Source organism: Nanorana parkeri, unplaced genomic scaffold, assembly GCF_000935625.1.
Source record: "Nanorana parkeri isolate BGI_ZX_2015 unplaced genomic scaffold, ASM93562v1 scaffold219, whole genome shotgun sequence".
In the NCBI taxonomy this organism is placed as follows: Eukaryota; Metazoa; Chordata; class Amphibia; order Anura; family Dicroglossidae; genus Nanorana; species Nanorana parkeri.
In genome coordinates this window covers 1625720-1645378 of record NW_017306487.1, presented here as the reverse complement: position 1 = coordinate 1645378, position 19659 = coordinate 1625720, and the positions used below count along the sequence as shown (strand labels likewise).

At 44.2% G+C, this 19659-nt stretch overlaps 1 protein-coding gene across 1 annotated transcript; it reads right to left on the bottom strand.

The window, feature by feature from the left end:
* Window positions 1-9010: 9010 nt before the first annotated feature.
* Window positions 9011-18492, bottom strand: LOC108786618 (eukaryotic translation initiation factor 1b). Its single transcript, XM_018555944.1, has 4 exons — window positions 18375-18492; window positions 14093-14256; window positions 11123-11224; window positions 9011-9209 (listed from the first exon to the last, which is right to left on the bottom strand). Exons 1-4 carry the CDS (start codon window positions 18403-18405, stop codon window positions 9165-9167), a joined length of 342 nt encoding a protein of 113 aa, XP_018411446.1. The 5' UTR covers window positions 18406-18492; the 3' UTR covers window positions 9011-9164.
* Between the last annotated feature and the right edge of the window lie 1167 nt (window positions 18493-19659).

The window sequence follows — 19659 nt, the reverse complement described above, 5'->3', positions numbered from 1 at the left end:
CACTACTTCACGGCATGATGTTTTTTGATGGTGGGCGGTCCTGAAGTGGAGCAGACATAATCTGGAGCAGTTGCCCATGGCAACCAATTAACATTTTTCTTCAGTTTGCTCAGTTGAGATTTGAAAATGAGAAGTAGAAGCTGATTTGTTGCCATGCACAGCTGCTCCAGATTTCGTCTGCTCCAGTTTTGATAATCCCCCCCATTGTGTTTTAGCTCACCTCACAGAAGTGACAAGGACATGACTGACAGGTATGTTCTGTACTTGCTGAAAATGTTCTGAAATAAAGAAACCTAAGGCAGCCACCATATATAAGGACCAGTTAGCTGTAATACATGACATTTTTGTTCTTGGCTTTAGAACATTAATCCCGCAGCTTAATTTTCACGGTTTATGTACTTCCAACATAAGCAAAATCCATTGGTGGTAAATTGGGGGGATTCATTGCCTTATAGCACTAAGGTGATAGATTCAAATACTAACAAGGCAATAACTGTATAGAAATTGTTATGTATAGGCTTACTCATTGCTCTCATGCCCTGTGCATGGCTCTAGCATGTGGGTGAGTTAATGATAGCGGCAGGGGCATTAAACTGTAATCTCTACATCTAGGACAGGAGCAGATACCAATTGTTTAACATGCTTTCTATTGTACAGATAACTTATACATTTCCCATTTTCTATCTGTACGAAAAGCAGTGCAGATATTTTGTTCTAGAGTGACATCTAGTGAAACAAAAGGATAATGGTACTGTATATAAATCAAATATATGCTGTAAAACCTCATATTATATCACCTATGTTCAGTATTTCACACTGCTCTGTACCATACCCTATTAGAACACTTGCAGGGACTGATTTAAATGGTTCTATGTAGCCGCTATATAAATATTGGAAATCATGCTCTGCCCATATACTGTACTATTCCCTGCTCTACCCTACTGTATGTTCGGTGTTCAATAAACAGAACTATACTTATCATTACTCATCAGTTCCAATCCCAGCCGGTACACTACCTGCATGGCGTCTCTATGTTCTCCCTGTGCTTCTGAGGGTTTCCTCTGGGTACTCTGGGTTCCACCTATACCCCAAAGACATGCTGGTAGGTTAACTGGCTCATGTCTAAATGGGTCCCAGGACAAGTGTACGTATGCGTATGAGATAGGAATCTGAGACTGTAAGCTCCTTGAGGGCAGGGACTGATGTGAATGTACAGAGGAGAAAAAAAAATATAAAGGAATCTCAACATCTGCTTATAGTGTGTTCAGTAGCATTGTAGAGGGATACATTTGAGTGTTGATTGCAACTAACATTCGTGTGTCAACTAAGGGTGGTTATAGTCTTTCTAATAAGTATAGATACCAATCATCGGCACTCAATAATATCATCAAACATGTCCATTTAATAGGACAAAACGTCACAGTAACAGCAAGCCAACGTTTCGGAACCACACAGGGACCCTTCCTCAGGGCAGAAAAACGTGACCTGAGGAAGGGACCCTGTGTGGTTTCCGAAACGTTGGCTTGCTGTAAGCCCTCGTTTACACCTGAACGTTTTGTAGCGCGTTCTACGCTCGACGAACGCTTTACAAAACGCTCAAAAATATAAATCCCATTGTATTCAATGGTCTCGTTCCCACCTTGGCGTATTTCCGCCCGTCCCTAACTCGCTACAAAACGGCCCACGCCTGAAAAGATACAGGTACTACTTTGGGCCGTTTTGTTGCGCGTTTCCATTGGGATACAGCCAAGTAGCCTTCGGAAACGCGCGACGGCCGCGCAACTTTTTTTACCGCGAATCGCAGTAAAAAAACGCGCGACAGACGCGCATATGCAATACGCCTAGGTGTGAACGAGACCTTACTGTGACGTTTCGTCCTATTAAATGGACATGTTTGATGATATCATTGAGTGCCGGTGATTGGTATCTCTACTATGTGTCTACACGGCACCATCCGTTGTTGTCACTGCGAGCACCACTTTCTACATAGGCCTGGATTGCTGCAAGGCGTGCGGAAGGCTTCTCCATCTTCCCATTTCTAATAAGTATAACAATCACTGGCAGAACTATGGCCATAGCAGCCCTAACAGCGGCTATGGGCCCGGGCAAGGAAGGGCCCCTGAGATGAGTGTTGGGCTAAAGGAAACTCCCCTTACTGTGTCCTAGGATCCAGGACACTGCAGAGTGACAGATGGTGCCTGATGGTGGAATAGTGAGCATGACAGGAGGGCATTGCCCCTGAGTCAGAACAGCTATAGACCCCTGAAAAAAAGGTCTTCTGGGAGGTCCTGGCCTCCGCAGACTGGGAACATACTACAAGAGCTGCAATTTTAGAGTTGCTCTGACCCAGTCATCTAGCCATCACAATTTAGCCCTTGTCAAAGTCGCTCAAATCTTTACGCTTGCCCATTTTTCTCTGCTTACAACACATTAACTTCAGGGACAAAATGCTCACTTGCTGCCTAATATATCCCACCCACTTCCAGGTGCCATTGTAATCAAAGATAATCAATGTTATTCACTTCATCTCCTTGTGGTCATAAGTTTATGGCTGATCGGTGTAAATCAGTGTGGTACTGATTATGTATCTGTGGATGTGTTCATCTGTATCTGTATATATTGTGTTATCAGATATGAATCAGTGGTTGAAGACCAACACAGCAAAAAGCTGAAACATAAGGTGGAGAGTGATCAATCACCAAGAATTTCTCCAGGCACGTGGAAAGGCATATTCTTTAGTTCTACAGACAGGCAAAAAGAGAAAATACATGAAGTATGAGTTTACATATATGAGGAAGATATTATAGATGAGAAGTATCTTAGGGGGAAGATATAGATGAGGACTGTCATAAAGCCCATTTCTACTAGACATGTGCGACAGACGAATTTTCGGAAATTCGAATTCCGAATGATAGATATAACGAATGCAAACGAATCCGAATTTCCGAAATTCATTAGCGGTCCGTCGTTTCGTTTCCTATTCGTTTCTCTTGTTCGTTCGTTTGCAGCGCAGTGACATTAGAGAAGGAGAAAAACATTTTTCCCCCTCAAATGTCACTTTGCGGCAACGAACGAAACGAATAAGAAACGTAAACGAACGAACTACCACTAACGAATTTCGTCCGAATCAGAATTGACTTTCACACCCGAATCCCGAAAAACAAAACAATTTTTTTGCCACTGCACATGTCTAATTTCTACCTTTGTAAGTGACTAGCATTTATTGTGCGAGCGTAGAGGTGCAATAGTGATGTATATGTGTGTACGTTTTCACGACTCACATTCTATAGACTTTTTAGTAGGCCTGAGTCCTATAAATGGAAAGTTTTCTCCACAGGAAACTCAGTCTGACATTGATTGTAAAACATCTGACCCCCCTCCCTGTGACTGGTTGTAGCAAGATCATTGCACACTAGCTCTGCCTTTCCAGGTCACAATACACTGTCCAGGGAGGGGGTCGCCAATGTGAATACTAGTGGATGGGGGAGAGAGCTCAGAGAATGTTCATTTACACAGACTGCTTGTAGAGCACAGAAGCGGCCATTTCAAAAGGAACCATGAACAGGAAAGATAACAAAAAAGTTTGTGTGTGCATGTACAGCAACAGCAACAGTATATTCTTTGCTTTTTAATTTTACTAAAGCACCGATGTTAATCATTTTGCTGTTCTGCTTGCTATTGTAGGGTATTTGAAAGGCAATGAAGTTGAAGAAAACCTTTTGGTATCCTCTGTCAGACCACACAAGAGGTGAGGACTTAATGTTATTGATAGTTATTTCAAAAGGGACATGAATCGGTCTAGTTGTTGTAGGCTATGCACTGATGGAAGCAAGCCTAGATCAGGTTGTTACTCTGGTCTTCGCGGTCAAGTCATCCACAGGCAAAGCCTAGCATCTAAGAACCTCCCTGGTGAATTACAACTTGTACATGATGAAGCTGTTAACCTGAGTTATTTTATGAGTTATTTTATAAAGTCAAAGTTTACAAACCCAAGCATTTTCAAAGTACTGTGTGGAGGGAGGAGTGTTCTCGCTACCATGCTCCTTCAGACAGAAGTGTGGTGGCTCTCTTGTAGTGAATTCCTTACAAGGTTGTTCGAACTGAGACATGAAGGTCCAGGTTTGTGGGGTTTAACACCATCCTCCACATTACATAATTCTGAGTGGCATCAGACTCTTGCATGCTTATCTAATATTTGTCCACATAAACAACCATATTTATTTGGCACTTAAGAATAGCTCAATAACAATCTTCAGACAAAATTGAATCTATGATTAAAAAAATAGATTTTTGAAGGTCATGTATTTGGGAAAAAAAATAGGATTTTTTGTATTCACCGTAAAATCATTTTCTCTGACTTCATTGAAGGACACAGTGGAGATCTTGATCTCTAACCACTGGGTTTATAGCTCCACCTTCAGGAGTTGGACACTAGGCAGAAAAACAAAAAACACAGACTAAGGCTTGCCCCTGATGATGGTCAAACCCACCAACTGCTAGAGACAGCTCTGTGACTCACAAACCAGTACAGAGAGGTCAGTACAGAGAACTGGTGACAGACATAACAACCAGAGGGGCAGGCGCTATGTCCTTCATTGAACACAGAGAACAGGATTTTAAGATGATATCTCGAGCTCTGACAATTATTACATAAAACCCCATAGGGGATCGATCTCTGAGAATTGGGACATCCCAAAGCAGTGTCTTTCAAGGAGTGGGAAAAACAAAACAACTCTCATACAGCAGGAACAGTACAATGGTGCCTATAAGACTCACATGATACGGAAGAGAGGTCCTCTTGACTGAGTAACATGCAAGGCAGCTCCAACAGGATAAATGGACCTAGGACCATTCCAGCAAGCTCAGAAAGAGTCAGTCCATGGATGGAAGCATTGGCTCCAAGGGAAATCCTCACAACAACAAAAAACAGACAGGAAGAGAAAATGTCCCTCTAATGCACTGAAACAGAGATGGGGGAACCACGTCTTGGTGGAGATGAAAGGCTGAGACCACATAAAGAGAAGGCTAAAACACTACATCTCTGTATAGGACCAGCAAATGTCCCAGCCCTACATGACCTGGACTCCAGCCTTTATAGGCAGCGACCACAAGAAAGATGGTAAATCAGTTTATGCTGTAGACGGATGGGAAAGAGCCCACAAAGTAAACATCAGCAGTCTGATCAAGTCAGTGAATCACATCTGCCTGGGCCAAGCCAGAGTTCCAAATTTCACCAGAAGGACTTCCATCTCAATCCCGCAAAGCAGATGAAGTGGGGAGGAATGGCAAAGAGCAAGGTTTTACTTATCCCATGCTACCACACAAGCACTGCATCTGTCAGAGGAGCTCAGCACCTGGGGACGATTTTATGCAGCAATTGTCTAATCTTAGACATCACCAAGGTAGGGCCCATTCCCCCAAAGCAGGCACTGATGGCCAAGGAAGCGCATCTGCCAAATGTTTGTCCCTTGGCGTAAACTGGACAAGACTGGAACAGAAAGGCCAACCCAGGACAGAATTCCCTCTATTGCCATAGGAAGATTACTGGTCCCTCCATTATGGTAGATGTACACCACTGCCATGGCAATGTCCAACATATTTTGTGTTGGATATCGCCCAGGCGATGTCAAATGACCTTCCATCCCAGAGATCCAGCACTGTAGGAGTGACCAAAAAGCTGGAATCTCTGATTGGGAGAAGAGACCTTCAATGATCAAGTCCTCTGCACCGACAAAGTGTACAGGACCCCTCCCCAGCCTGCCAAACTGGCATCCATTCTGAGGATCCCCCCCCCAAAAAAAGGATGAAGGATCTTTCTATCAGTGGAACCAATTCCCAAGCCACCAGGTCAGAGATAACCCAGACCCCGAAGCCAGGCATGTTAGTTAGGGACTGAAGGAAATGATCCCACCCCTAGGACAGAAGGATGAATCAGAGGGGCCAGAGCATAACCAAGCAAACAGGAAACTGCCTTAAAAATGGGGCTAAAATAAGGCCCAGACCTCCCATATATTCCCAGATAAGATGAGGACCAGGACTGCAGAGTTTGAAGTTTTGCCTAGGAAAGAAATCTTGGGAAAGTGCAGTATCTAGGAAGAACCCCAGATACTGCAGGCAATAATTCAGATCCAGCACTGATTTCTGAACCAGAATACCCACAGCACAGTGTTGGTCAAAACCAATGCCAACTATTCCCTCAACTGGGGTCCCTCAGATAGCCCACAGTGGGAATTCCCCAGGAATGTAGCATGGCTAGCACAAGGGTCAACACCTTGGAGACACTCAAGTTGCAATGACTGGTGTAAAGGCCACAAAACTGGAAGCGCTGAAGGCCCACAGTGAGCTAGGCATTAATATGCTTGATAAACAGTGGAAACAGGCAAGTATGCTTCCTCATGTACAGGAGGTTAACAAAAGTTAGCATCATGGGATCTTTTATGCACAGATGGTAGTCTATGGTTTCTAATTGTCTCACTAAAGGCAAGTTTTTGTGTCCAGCGTTTGTTTAACCTTTTTTTTGTCACAAGGTTATCAGTCTCCCTGAAACAGAGGGCTATGACAGTTGTAGCGGATTCAAGAGAAATTTGGCCCCTAAATAAATACATATGGCACCTGCAGACCCCAAATTGGGGCAGATACCCTCATTTAATAGGGAACAGTGAAAAGGATGGAAGGCCCTGAAAACTTTCCACAGTAGGAAAATGGGTATCAACACAGAGCCAAAGGATTGACAAGAGCTGCAGGAGGGCTTTTAGGCTGTGTGGCAACACAGACAGGTGAGAGTCTAGAAACAGGGAAGGGGCATAGAGTCAGTCTCCATTTCTAGCCCCTAGAAACCACGTCACATACTCAGAGGGACTTTTCCCTGCCTAGGCTACTTTTGCTGAGGTAGAAGAGTGCTTTTGCAGTCATTCACCTTTATGAAGAATGTACACAAGACAGTTCAGAAGAGACAGTAGTATAAATACAAAGGCATGCAATGCAAACTTTTTTACATGCCTGCTCTGCAACCCAACACATCAGCCACATCTTTGTATGCCAGTTGTTTACATTCTTTATCCTGTGTAACCTGCTTTATTAACCGTGCAAGTAGTACCTTATGTTACAGATGTTTGGACACTTGTGCTGAATTTTATAAGATCTTAAAACAAATGTATTGAACAAAAAGGAGATTGCTGTCAAACTTAAACACTTGTTGCAGGTCAGTGACTTGCACAGTTGGAGAGCCAATGTTGCCTACCCCTGATCTAGATGATAGGTGACATTTCCAGCAGTCACTATTTGTAAATGTGCCTCTGAACTGGTTTTGAAATCTGCCCATGTCAGAAAAGTAAATTCCCAAGCACAGTGCCCTCCTCTGGCAATATCCACTCTGTCTGTGCTGGCCTATCTCCTGCCCCCATGACAACCTTTAAATTTAGCTCCAGCTGAGACATGATTATACAATTTCACAGCTCAAGTCAAGTTGTCTATTGAACAAATGTGAGAGAGGGGGGGGTGTGACAGACCATTGCTACAGGCAATGGTAATTGAACAGGTATTAAGACCATCTCAGGGCATAAAGCGTGATAACCTGTTATACAGAGAGGCATACTGGATTTACACTCAATACGATTCATCCTTAGGGGTCATATACATGCTTTCTTACTGACTAATTTCTTTGCAACATTTGTATGATTTAATACTCATCATGTACCTCATGTTATTTCCACATGGATATACAGCTTTATGATTCTGCTGGTCTTTTGGTTGGTAAAAGCTTACCTTTCCCAATACAAGCTGTTTCTTCCCCTTTTGTGGGGAAGAGTCTTTATTATGCGTGTCCTTTCTCCTCCCGTTTATGTGCCACTCATATAATGTGTTCCTAATGGCTGTGGCTGACAGTTCTGTGTCACCACACTCACTGCTGTTTGACAGCTTGGGATCCCGGAGCCAGGTCTGCTATGGTCACGCATGGGCCACTTTGTACCTGGATCCCATTCAGGAGCACGCTAATGCCTCTGCCCCACTCTCCACGCTACTTAGGCCACCATGGCAACAGGGGGATGCCACACCTCCGATACTAGGGATGATGTGACCACAAAATATTCTAAGTTTACAATCATGATTAACAGTTTATGGATGCGTTTACATATATGTTTTAGTCATGGTATTTCACACTTTTGGTTTAGGGGTGTGGAGATGGACAAGTAGTTTGTTTTTTTTAAAGGACTAAAGCGGGTGCCCAATCTACTTGTCTGATGCAAAAAAGTTATTTTAACCAAAACTATTTAACCATGCAAAGAATCGGACCAGATGGCTGCTCATTTTATACGAGCGATCCGAGATCACTTATACTAAATGAGCGACGGCTCCCCCTGCTCTACATTTAGCTCCTGTACTTGCACATTTCCCAGCATTTTGTCTCCACGACATACAATATTTTTTTTTTTTTTTTTTTTACAGCCATGGACTTTTTGTCCATTCATTTAAGTTGCCAATGTAGCCCTGTCAGGAAGGGATCCAGGCACATCCATACCCAGTAGCAGGTGCAGTCACCCAGCTGGCCAAAATACCTTCATTTTCTCTGAAACTGCATTCAAGTGACCATAGGAATCTCAGCTAGCCTGTAGGCTGATCAGCACACAAACTATGTTGGCAATAAAGATTTTTCTTGGTCAGGAGCTGCATGTACAGTGTACGTGACAAGTCATTTGGTCCCTTTGTGGCTGGACGTACAGTGTACGTCTACCGTCACGAAGGGGTTAATGTGGTCAAAAAATTCAGATGTCTGAATGTTAGGAAGCTTCTAGGGGTGGACTGCAAGTTTAAAGGATTTTCTCCACAGCAGCTTGATTTTAACCAAGTAGATGTACAGAAGACAGACTAGAATAGGCAGCAACATACACGTTTAATACAACAAAAACATCAAATAAAGTGGAAAAAGTTGACAGATCACTAAAACATTTCCATTGGAAACGTGCTAAAACTCACTATTCCAAATTTACCATCTTACGGCTATTTTCTTATGTGTTACTAACCTATTCTTCACACACTTTTGGTAATCATGCAAAAAATGGCCTAATTTGGAACGCTTAGAGAGGTTGAAAGTCCTAATGCTGCAAAGATTCATGTTTCACAAAGTAGCCAGACTAGGCAACACAGGAAGGTTGATCATTCACATCTCAGAAACCATGGACTTTCAGCTGTTCTTCCTTCACGATGCCAATCTGTAGAAAAGAAATGAGAATTATTCATTCTGCCTTACTCCACCACAAACACTATAGTGGGTAATGATTCTTGGAATCCGTTGTACAGCATCAATTCATGGGAAATTCTGCTGGGAAAATTCCTGCAGGCTGAACCCATCTTGCATCATTCAGATTCTGGTTGCAAACTTTGCATCCAGTTTAACCCCACCTTTGTCAACTCTTAGAGAACTATGAGGCGAGTGAAAATCACTCAGCCTCATAGTTCGAGCCGACGTGTGACAATGAAACTGTCACAGGTCGGCTCAATAGAGCGGGAGGTGAGCGAACACATAAGCATCACTCGCTTACTTCCCGATCCATCCCTGCAGAGCCGTGACCGTCACTCGCGGCTCCCTGCAGGGATTCCTCCCTCCCCGGTCCGATCCTCCAGCGCTGACTGGTGGGAACGGACGGGGGAGGGTACAGCTGGCTCTAGATAGGCAGAGCCAGCTGTCAATCACGCAGCTGGGTGGATCTCTACAGTAAAGTTGGGATTCGCCCCGGCTGCTGCGTCTCAGTATACCGCGAGCTGTACTGAGCTTTTTACCCAACATGTGTAGCGCGTTCGTCGTTTTCATACGTAGGCGCACCCGACGCGCGTTTTACGTGGCGACGCGCGTGCTGGCGGGGGACTTTTAAAACATTTTTTTATTAGATTTATTATTTAAAAAACTTTTTTTTTTTTACTTTACTTTGACTGCTATCACATGGGGGGGCTTACAAGTCCCCCCATGTGATAGCAGATGGTGGTGACAGGTACTCTTTAAAAGGTGATGCTGGGGGTCCAAAAGACCCCCAGTGTTACCTTTACACTGGAAATAAGCTATTGAAGTGCAGATCGCACTTCAATAGCTTATAGCTGGGCTCCAGGAGCCCAGAACCGACAGCCCAGGGACCGGAAGTGATGCAATCTGCATCGCTCCCGGTCCCATAGAACGGGGAGGGGATCGATGAACGGAAGTTCGTCGACCTCCTCCCCAGCTCCCCGCGGACACAAAGATCGCCGGTCCCGGGCCCGTAGGAGGGGCAACGGAGCCCGGGAAGCACGGCGGGGGTGTCCGGCGGGGGGGGGGGCCCCTTCTTCGGGACGCAGAAGCGATCTGGCGACAGGTAAGTCGCCAGGATCGCTTCTGTTGTAAAGCCGACAGTCGGCTCTACAAGTTTAAACAGAGTCCCGGCGGCAAAAGTCACCGGGAGTCTGTTTAAACAGCCCCGATGCTGGCGACGTACACTGTACGTAGTCAGTCACGAAGGGGTTAATGCTTCACTTACATTCCAGCTAATTAGGCAGACTTTGCACGAGCAGTCAGATTAATTTTGCGGTTGCTGATCCGGAATATCATTTGAGACTTTGCCGTTTCAGAACATGTGACAAGCTACAAAAACGTGCACGCTAAATTTTCTCACTAAGGTTCTAGAAGCCAAAATCCTTACCTTGGCTCAAACAGGAATAATGCAAAAAGATTAACTAGTGCCAGCTGTATTTTTCCTGCCTTACTATTTTAATAGGTTCAAAAAAACAACATGTTTTGAATGACATAACTAGACATGAGGCAAGCCATAATTTGGTAAATTTTATCCCTACGCCAAAAGGCAGATTCCCACCAGCTCTCGGTATGTAAAATAGTTTAGACACATGTCCTAATCAAAGTTATCCAGAGCTGAAAATCACTGGCAGCTACCCCAAGCATGGACACTTGCAAGGGGTTTGTAAATTAAGGACCACTCCACTACCCGCAGTGAAGATCGGAGGACGTCACTTCCGCCGGCGACACGTCGCAGTGACGCTGACGCGTGAGGTCGGGGGTCGCTTGGAGGACGGTCGTAAGTCGCAAAACAGGTAAGTCGATAAGCGAGGATTATCTGTATAGCTAAAATTACCAAGTACTTACTTCCATAAGAAATTGGCAGATGTTTTTCCTCTGGTCACCCTGAAGCTGAATGACTTCCCCGTATTCTGGATGTTCAATCACAGTACCATTACAGGCAAATTTCTAAAAACAAAAACCACAAAACTCAAATGAACATTTACCAGAACATGCAAGCTGAAACGCATGGCAAGAACTACAAATTGATACAAAAGCAGCTTGATTACACAGTTCAAGTGCCAGATTCTGATGTCAACACTATTAGTTTGTAGTAATTACGCAAAAAAAATAATTTCATGCAAATCTCTGCAGTATTCAATTGTTTTACAGAGCTGCTTTCACTACATGTCTGCACAATATTCTTTACACTGGTATCCAGCATCAGATTTCTGAATTTCAGTTAAAGACTACATCCAAATCATTTTGTTTGACTACCTGTCTTTATTGGAAACCTTTACTGACTTCCTCTAAGGGCATGAGTGATAGAGCCAGAAGCTTTAGTAGAGTGGATAAGGACACAAAATTTAATCGATTGAAAGCGTTGACAACTTTTTCAATCATCGATTAATCGACTTTCGAATAGTTGGCCCTGTTCACGGCTCCACACGTTGCACCTCACGCTGCCAGATCCGCCCACCTGCATCCACGCGCCACACTTTCTCCCCGCCTCACGATCACCGCCCGCATCCACGATCTGCACAGGGTCACAGGGAGAAGCAAGGAGGAGCATGCGTGGGGGATGACAGCTGCCGACAGGCCCGATCTCAGAAGCAAGTTGCTGGAAGACTGCTCAGGTAAGCCTGCACTTTCCCTCCACATGGTGCTCTATAATGTATTGCTGGGATTTGTATTCCTCTATAAGCTGATGGTACATAGCTCTGTATAATATACAGCACAATGTACGATCAGCTATAGAATACAAATCTCAGCAATACATTATACACTGTATGTATAATGTATTGCTGGGATTTGTTGTATTCCTCTACAGCTGGTGGTATTCTGCATTGCGCTTTATAATGTACTATTGCTGGGTTTTGTAGTCTTCAATAGCTGGTGGTACTCTGCATTGGACCACTGTATAATGGACTATTGCTGGGATTTGTTGTATTTCTCTATAGCTGGTGGTATTCTGCATTGCGCTGTATAATGTACTATAGCTGGGTTTTGTAGTCCTCTATAACCGGTGCCATTCTGCATTCATTGCTGTATAATTTTACACTTTCCATGTCACTATATTGCACACCACACTTTATTTTTTATTATTACTTTCACCGCTCGAAGCTTGCTCCTGTGATGGACTACAATCTCAATACAAACTAGAAGTCCATCACTGGAGCCATATTTTTTCATCCCGATTAATTGAACTTAATAAAATCGGCTAACTAATTGATTTTGAAATTAATCGTTAGCTGCAGCTCTACACAAATTATTATTGCGAAAGGAAGTTGGAGACAGCCATAATCGGACTCTCCTTAAATGGCACCAGAAAAATGGAAAAACTTAAAATCTCCCATTCTATCCAAAAATCACTAGGTTTCCAAACACGCACAAAAAAGAAATCCATCAGCTACCAGTTCATAGATGCTGCATTAGTTTTCTTTTTCCACCTGGTAACATAGCATATAATTTAGGATTCAACAAAATCCCAGACGCCAGGTCGCCATGGCGAGTACAAATTGCATTCTGGGCTTTTGTCAGCCCACTCACTGTCCCCCCTCAACTCTGCGCCTCCTGTGGTCTTCCCCCCCTTTGCTGATACAGGCGGTGATCAAAGGGGACCCAGCGGGAAGGAGAGACCGGCTGTCATCTGCTGCGACTGCATTCCCCTGTGCAGGATAAACTGCCTGCCAGTCTACCATCCAGTGGCTGTCGGCAATAGCCAGCCTGCCATTGACCATTTTAAATTGCAGTAGCCAATAGGCTGGGTCTTGTACTCTCCTGCTGTCAATCAGCAGAGGAACAGATGTGAAGGAGAACTTTCTCCTTCAGGCCCCTTGTCTCCTGATTGACAGCAGGAGAGTACAAGACCCAGCCTGCTATTGGCCACTGCAATTTAAAATAGCCAATGGCAGGCTGGCTATTGCTCCCAGCCACTGCCTGCTGTGTTTAAATTCAGCTGCCTCAACAGGCAGCGGTTATTCCCCAGCTAAAGCTATTAAGTGGAAAGGTGACACTAGACATCACAATATCATATGTGATCGCAATGAAGAAAAAATAAATAAATGTAAGTCTCCAGGCCCTGCAAGCGCACGCATACTAACGGAAACACAAGTCGGGTGCACACAGGTATGAAAAAGTTACTGGCTCCTAAATTCAAAGCAAATTTGTCAAGCCATGGTGTAATCAGCATTCTTCATTCCTGGGTAGCTGTACTTCTGTCAATGCTTAAAAGGAACCATGGTTTGCCACCCAGGGTGGACTACAACACATCTGTTTGTTCATCACTATTAAATGAGATGCGTAAATAAATGGTTTATAAATAAAACTGGTTTATCATTACAGCTCACAGGAAGTGACAAGGACACAATTTTTAGCAGGATTGTCAGGTTGTCTACTTGGTAACTTTAGCCTGAAAAAATTAAAAAAAACTAATGCAGCCATCAAATCTAAGGTTTGGTAAGCTGCAAGTAACTTCATCTTGGGTTTAGTTACCCATTAACAAACCATTTACATAGTCTCAAAACACACTACTCTAGTAGTACCCAACAAGTTTAAAAACTGCCCAAAAGTCTCAAATCCTATGACAATGCAGAGGCTCCCAATCAATATTATACACTGATGCCCAACCTTGCTCTCCCAACAATTGTGCCAGTTCAGATCAACACCTTTTTGATATAAAGTTCCATATTTTAAATCAAGGGACATGCAGTGTCCTGGATAGAAATCACTATAAATTAGCACTAAAAAGTCAGTAACTACAAACAGCCAAACTGAGGGAAAAAAAATCTGCACTTTCAAACCAAAAATCCAATGTGAATTAGGTTACTAAATTACCTTCTTAAATGCTTTTACAAGTTTCTTTTTGTCGTAATCATCTGCAATGCCCTGTACGGTTGTCAGAGTCTTCCTTCCGTTCCGTTGCTGAATTCTTATATGGATATAATCTTCAGTCCCTGCCGGGAGTAAGTCGTCACCCTTAGTTGCATCAGCAAAGGGGTCTGCCGACAGGAGGAGAAAAAAAAAAAGTGGATTAAAATGTTAGATTAAAGACTGCTTTTCAAACTCCTCACAACACTCACTTTTCCCTCCAAAATTCCCTAGATTGCTCTCCACACTTTCCCCTTTTACAACTTAAAAGTGCTAAGGCTTTAAACAAGATCTGGGTTTAGGTTAGCATTTGACAGAAGCAAACAGCACTTCTCTTGCATACCAAAGCTGTGTGATTTAAATGGGGTGCCAGTGATTGCATTTGATGTTCTGAGGAAGGGGGGTGTGGCCCCGGAAACACGTAAACCCAGCCATACTGCGCTGTCACATAGGAACCACCATTTGTGCAGCTCTCTCATGCTGCTCTTGTTTTTGCCATGACTGAGGCTCAACCTTTGATTTGAAGGCCCAATGTTACATACTCTATTGAGTATCATTCCACTTTTTACCACTTATAAAATATACATGTATCTACACTAGGGAAGGCGCCCCTTGTTTGTTTTCTCATCAGATATTAGTCTCCCTGACTGATGCGAGGCAGCAACCTGTAGAACTTCTGCATATATATTTCTTCAGTGGAGTGGTCACCTCTGGCGCTATTGGTTTTTATTTTAGGTAAGCATTTGACGGACAAGCAAACAGCACCTACTCTCTTGCATACCTCGACACACTATAGATAACAAAGCTATGTGATTTAAAGGGGTGCCAGTGATTGCATTTTATGTTTTCCATCAGGACTAAAGCTGCAGGAGATTGTGCTTGCAGTCCCAGGACACAAATACATCAGACCTAAATATTAGTATTGTTTCCTAAACCAGTCCAACATGCAGTAGTAGAAGAAAAGGAAGGGGGGGGGGGGACACACAAACCTATTGATGTTTTCTCAAATTTGTCTGCACAAGTAGAAACACATGCTGGCCATACACCTATAGATTTTCTATGGTCAGATGGAAAGTGCAACAGATTCCTCTATGCTAAACTGTGGATTAAGGAAGCTCTCACTGGGCCAAGCTTCAGTATCTTGCTAGTAGGCCCCGCTGGCTCTCAAAATACCTGTAAAATTTCTGATTGGATGCAGGCATTGATCAAGTATTTTGACAGCCAGAGGGGCGGACTAGCAAGATACTGAAGCTTGGCCCAGTGGGAGATTCCTCCATCCACACAGTTTAGTTTAGATGGAGGAACCTGTTGCACTTTTTGCATCGGACCATAAAATAATCTGCAGATAATCTATAGGTGTATGGCCAGCTTAAGGCATTTGGGGTAACCTAAAAATCAAGATAATTGTCCAATATTCAGCCCTAGAAGTAGCTTAGCCAGTGCAGTCTAGTCACAGGCCCAAGGGTCAATGCCAAAATTTTTACATGATTGCACGTTAGATCACCGTCACCTATTACATGCCTAGAAAAATCCAGTACAACATTCACAACAAAATGCCAAGTTCAGCAACTACAGATTGCATGGGCAAATAATCTGTAGGACAGGCTACACAGACAATTTGGAGCCAACTCCTGTTGGCAAGGGTGTCTAGCCTTAAAGAGACCCTGCCATTACCTTACAGGTTGAAAAAACAAATAGCTGAAATTCTGGCATGCAGTGCATTCATTTACATAAAGGATTTATTATTCACTTGCATTGTGCCTTTGAACTTGCTAAAAAATATGACTATTCCAGAAGACTCAATTGCATAGCCCAGCCCCCTCCCTCCTTGCAGTACCATAGCCCTCTTCTGGGAGTGCATTTACTTTTTGTGCTGGCTCAACATCTTCAGCCATGCCTACATAACCTTTACTATAGCTGCCTAGGGAGAATACTATAGTAGTATAATTTCAGTGACCAGTCTGCTGACATCAAAGATGGGGGGCACCCAGCAGCAGGTTGAGGCTTTTTGGAGATCGACATAAGTAGGCCTTACAGGTAGATAACATGCATAACATAGATGAAATCCACATATAATCTTAGAGAAAGATTTTTGGTAAAATAAATGGCCTGAAAACAGGGTCTCTAGTAAAGATGACGATACTAAAAGTCATATGAAAATGGTAAGCAAAGCTAAACTAGCAAATGGAATTCTTTCATTAGGTTAGTGTTCACAATAACAGCATAATACTAAATATTCCTAGGTTTACGTAAGCCTATTTGTAAAACAAAAAGGTAAACCATTTTAACTTGTACAGAAAACCTTGCCCAGAAGAGAAATTCTTATCAGCTAGTCCCCACCCGAATAAACACACCAAGGTAAACAATGAAGCAGTGTTGGATGTCACTGGAGTGGTTCGTTTCATCTTTTAGGGAAGAATTACTTTAGCAACAGAGGCTAAACAAATCCCAGGAGCCAGTTAGCCAATGCTCCTTAGTAAGGACAACTGGCACACAACTTTTCAGATTTCTCTAGTTGTGACTCCTGGACTGGACAGACTGGCCGCTGAATTCCAGATTAAAGCGGCACTAAAAATCAGAAAATAAAAATAACTTCTATGATATAAATGACTGGGTACCTTTTTTTTGTCATTGTCCAGCTCTAAATTCTCCAACATCCGTTTTAATTTTTCTCCAGCCACAACTTCCTGCCAGAGGGTGGCTACTTTTCTTCTCCATGGTCCCTATAGGAGCTGAAGAGTAGCCACCCTCTGTGCTGGTAAAGTATTACAATGTGTTGACGCGTCTTCAGTCTCTGCCCACAAATCCTCCCCTCTAGACTCTGCAAGGAGCTGGGATTTCTTCAGCAGCAGGCTGTGTCTCTCCCACACTAATTTGATCTTTGATTTCTCTCCTGGCCTAACTGGTGTGGGGTGAGCTTCTTGTGAGGAGATTCAGCATGTGAGCCGTCCCCAGCCTTATACTTTCTTCAGTCTCAGCTCACATGCTGAATCTGGCCACACAGTACCAGAGGATACAGCTCCTACATTTGAAATAAAGTTGTTTTGCTGTGTAGATTGTTGTAAACTTGATGTTTGTTGTAGATTTGTTGTAAGTAGTTTTGATAATTCAGAGCATTGCAGAGGAGATTTCAAGCAGTGACACTAACAGTGTTTAGTGAGGAGAGGAAGCGAGTATTCCTCTCGGCCTCATGGGAGTTGTACGCAAAGAAAAAAAGTGCACGTGACCAGAATCAACGTGCACAGCTCTTACTAGGCAACATGAAGTGTGAGGGGAGAGAAGAGCAACAGGAGCGAGCACAGCAGACTTTCTAAAGGGATTAAAATAGTAAGACTTTATTTTAAAACAAATAAATGTGGCTTTGGAGGATGTTCATTGTGAAGATGTCTATAAGGAGAAAACAATCTGAGGGTTTTTGTGTCGCTTTAATGTATCCACCCTTGCTTTAAGCCAGTGGTCCTGAAACTGTGGGAAGCAATTCATATGGGTTACTTAGATTACAATTACCCAGCCATTGGGCCACTGCCCCCTCCCAAAGCGCCAGCCCACTATCCCTCTTCCATCTCCCCACCCGGTGGGACACTTAGCCCCCTCTTCCATCTCCCCCCACCGTGGGGTAATTAACCCCCTCTTCCATCTCTACCAAACCATGGGGCACTATTCCCTCTCCCATATGACCAGACACTAGGCCATTTCTATTACTCCTAAGCACACAAGAGTCCAGGGAATTGATTACACCCTCTGACACAAGGCACTTCTATTCTCATTAGGCACAGTGCATCCCCCCCAGGTCTGGAGCAGTAAATAGGCCATTTGGAAAGTTCCTGGACACTCACTTTAACCAAAAGGATCATAAAAAGCCTCAGACTAGTATGTTGTATGAACCATTCCAGATGGAGAACCCCCCCACCATGAACTAGGCAACTGTAACCTGAAGTGGGACTTCCGAAAGTATGTAGATAAGGGTGATGACAGGTGAATGCGTGCTAGAGATAACCTCAGCCCTCACAAAACAACACGCCGCCATTTTGTACAAAAGACAAAAGGACGGGGATTAAATGAGAGCAGAGAGAAGGCGGCCGAGTGAAAGCTCACTAGAACAGACCCACCATGGAGGCTGTATGTGACTCCAGAGAATGGCGGCGGTGTTTACACAGAGCCGTTATTCGGGGAAGACACCCATCCTACACTCACCATAGCCCCCCCCCCTCCCTCCCCGGCTAGAACGAAGAAATAACGGGCCTCTCACCGAAGGAGTTGAGGTTCTGAATAGAGGACATGCGATATTATTACGAGTACAGAGCGCAGAGGAAATGTCTGGCGGCGGCCACGGATGTATTGGAGCGGAGTCCGGCGGATGCTTGTGTGGCTGGCTGGATGGAGCAGCAGGCAACTCGCTATTCCCGGATGTGAGGAGCGCACGGGAGATCTCCGCTGTGTCACCTGAGCAGAAAACACCGAACCGTTGGCCTCCTATACCAACTTCCACCAGGCCTACAGGAGCCTTAGCCTGCTCGTTTACAGTGTAAAACAAAATGGCCAAGTTGCGGCTTTTTAGCTTCTTGCTCAGCCGCCGGTCAGGTGACCCGTCCTCCCACGCAAGGCTCTCCGGGAGTTGTAGTAGAATGCGGGTTTGCGCTGTAGTAGCAAACGAGGCGGACACGGCGAAGATTCAGACTACACTTCCCGTGATGCAAAGCGGCCCTCAGGGCTCCTCTGTGGGCTGGCGGGGAGGAGTGAAGGTTTGGCGTGAAGGACGAGGAAATGAATTGTTGCTGTTTAACGGAGTTTTGTTGTTATGGTTGGGATTGTTTGGAGGGGGTGTAGCTGTTTGGCGTGGACGCCATTTTATTTTAGTCTTTGGGGATGGAGAAAAGGCCTACCGCAAAATGAATACTGGTAATTTTGTTGAATAATACATGAATATAAGGAATGGGAGTTGTAGTAAAACATAAAAAGGTTGCTGGGTTATGGATAAAAGCAAATTCAAGCGCAGCCCCAATTCATATTTGAGCGTGAACTTTGAGGCAGTTTTGAAGCTTTTGGGTTTTGCACCTATTTTTAGCTTGAGCATTTTTGTTTCAGCCAATAAAAATCTAGAGTGTTATCTATGAAGGTGTTGGAAGGATATAGCCATAGCTGTGCTGATCCTCCAGCTTATTTCGGCTGCTGGAGCCCTTCGATTCAGTCGAACCGAAGGGCAGCTATGCAGGCTATTAACAATAACCCATACAGCAGGCGAACGGCTCAGCTGCCGCAAGCACATGTGCTCTGGCTCGCCTGAGCTGTAGTCAAAGCCTAAGCGGGCAGAACGATCTGCCGAAGCAGAACGTTTTCCCAGCAAATGACAACAACTGGGCGGAGCCAACCATGATGTCATGGCCGTCTCCGCCCAGTTGTTTTCATTTGTCCGGGACCTGCGGTAAGACTCTGGCAGGTACCAGCCAAATGTAAACAGTTCGGCGGAGCTGGCAGTGATGTCACTGCTAGCTCCTCCCAATGGTTTATATTTTGCCGGCATCTGTCAGATTCTT

What these genes read in the sequence shown, in the direction of transcription:
- LOC108786618 (XM_018555944.1), bottom strand. Translation starts at nt 18,405, where the DNA reads ATGTCCTCTATTCAGAACCTCAACTCCTTCG. An exon ending in TTGTAAAAGCATTTAAGAAG is followed by an intron (nt 11,225 to 14,092) that starts GTAATTTAGTAA and finishes TTTTGTTTTTAG; the next exon opens with AAATTTGCCTGTAATGGTAC. An exon ending in TCTGCCAATTTCTTATGGAA is followed by an intron (nt 9,210 to 11,122) that starts GTAAGTACTTGG and finishes TCTTTTCTACAG; the next exon opens with ATTGGCATCGTGAAGGAAGA.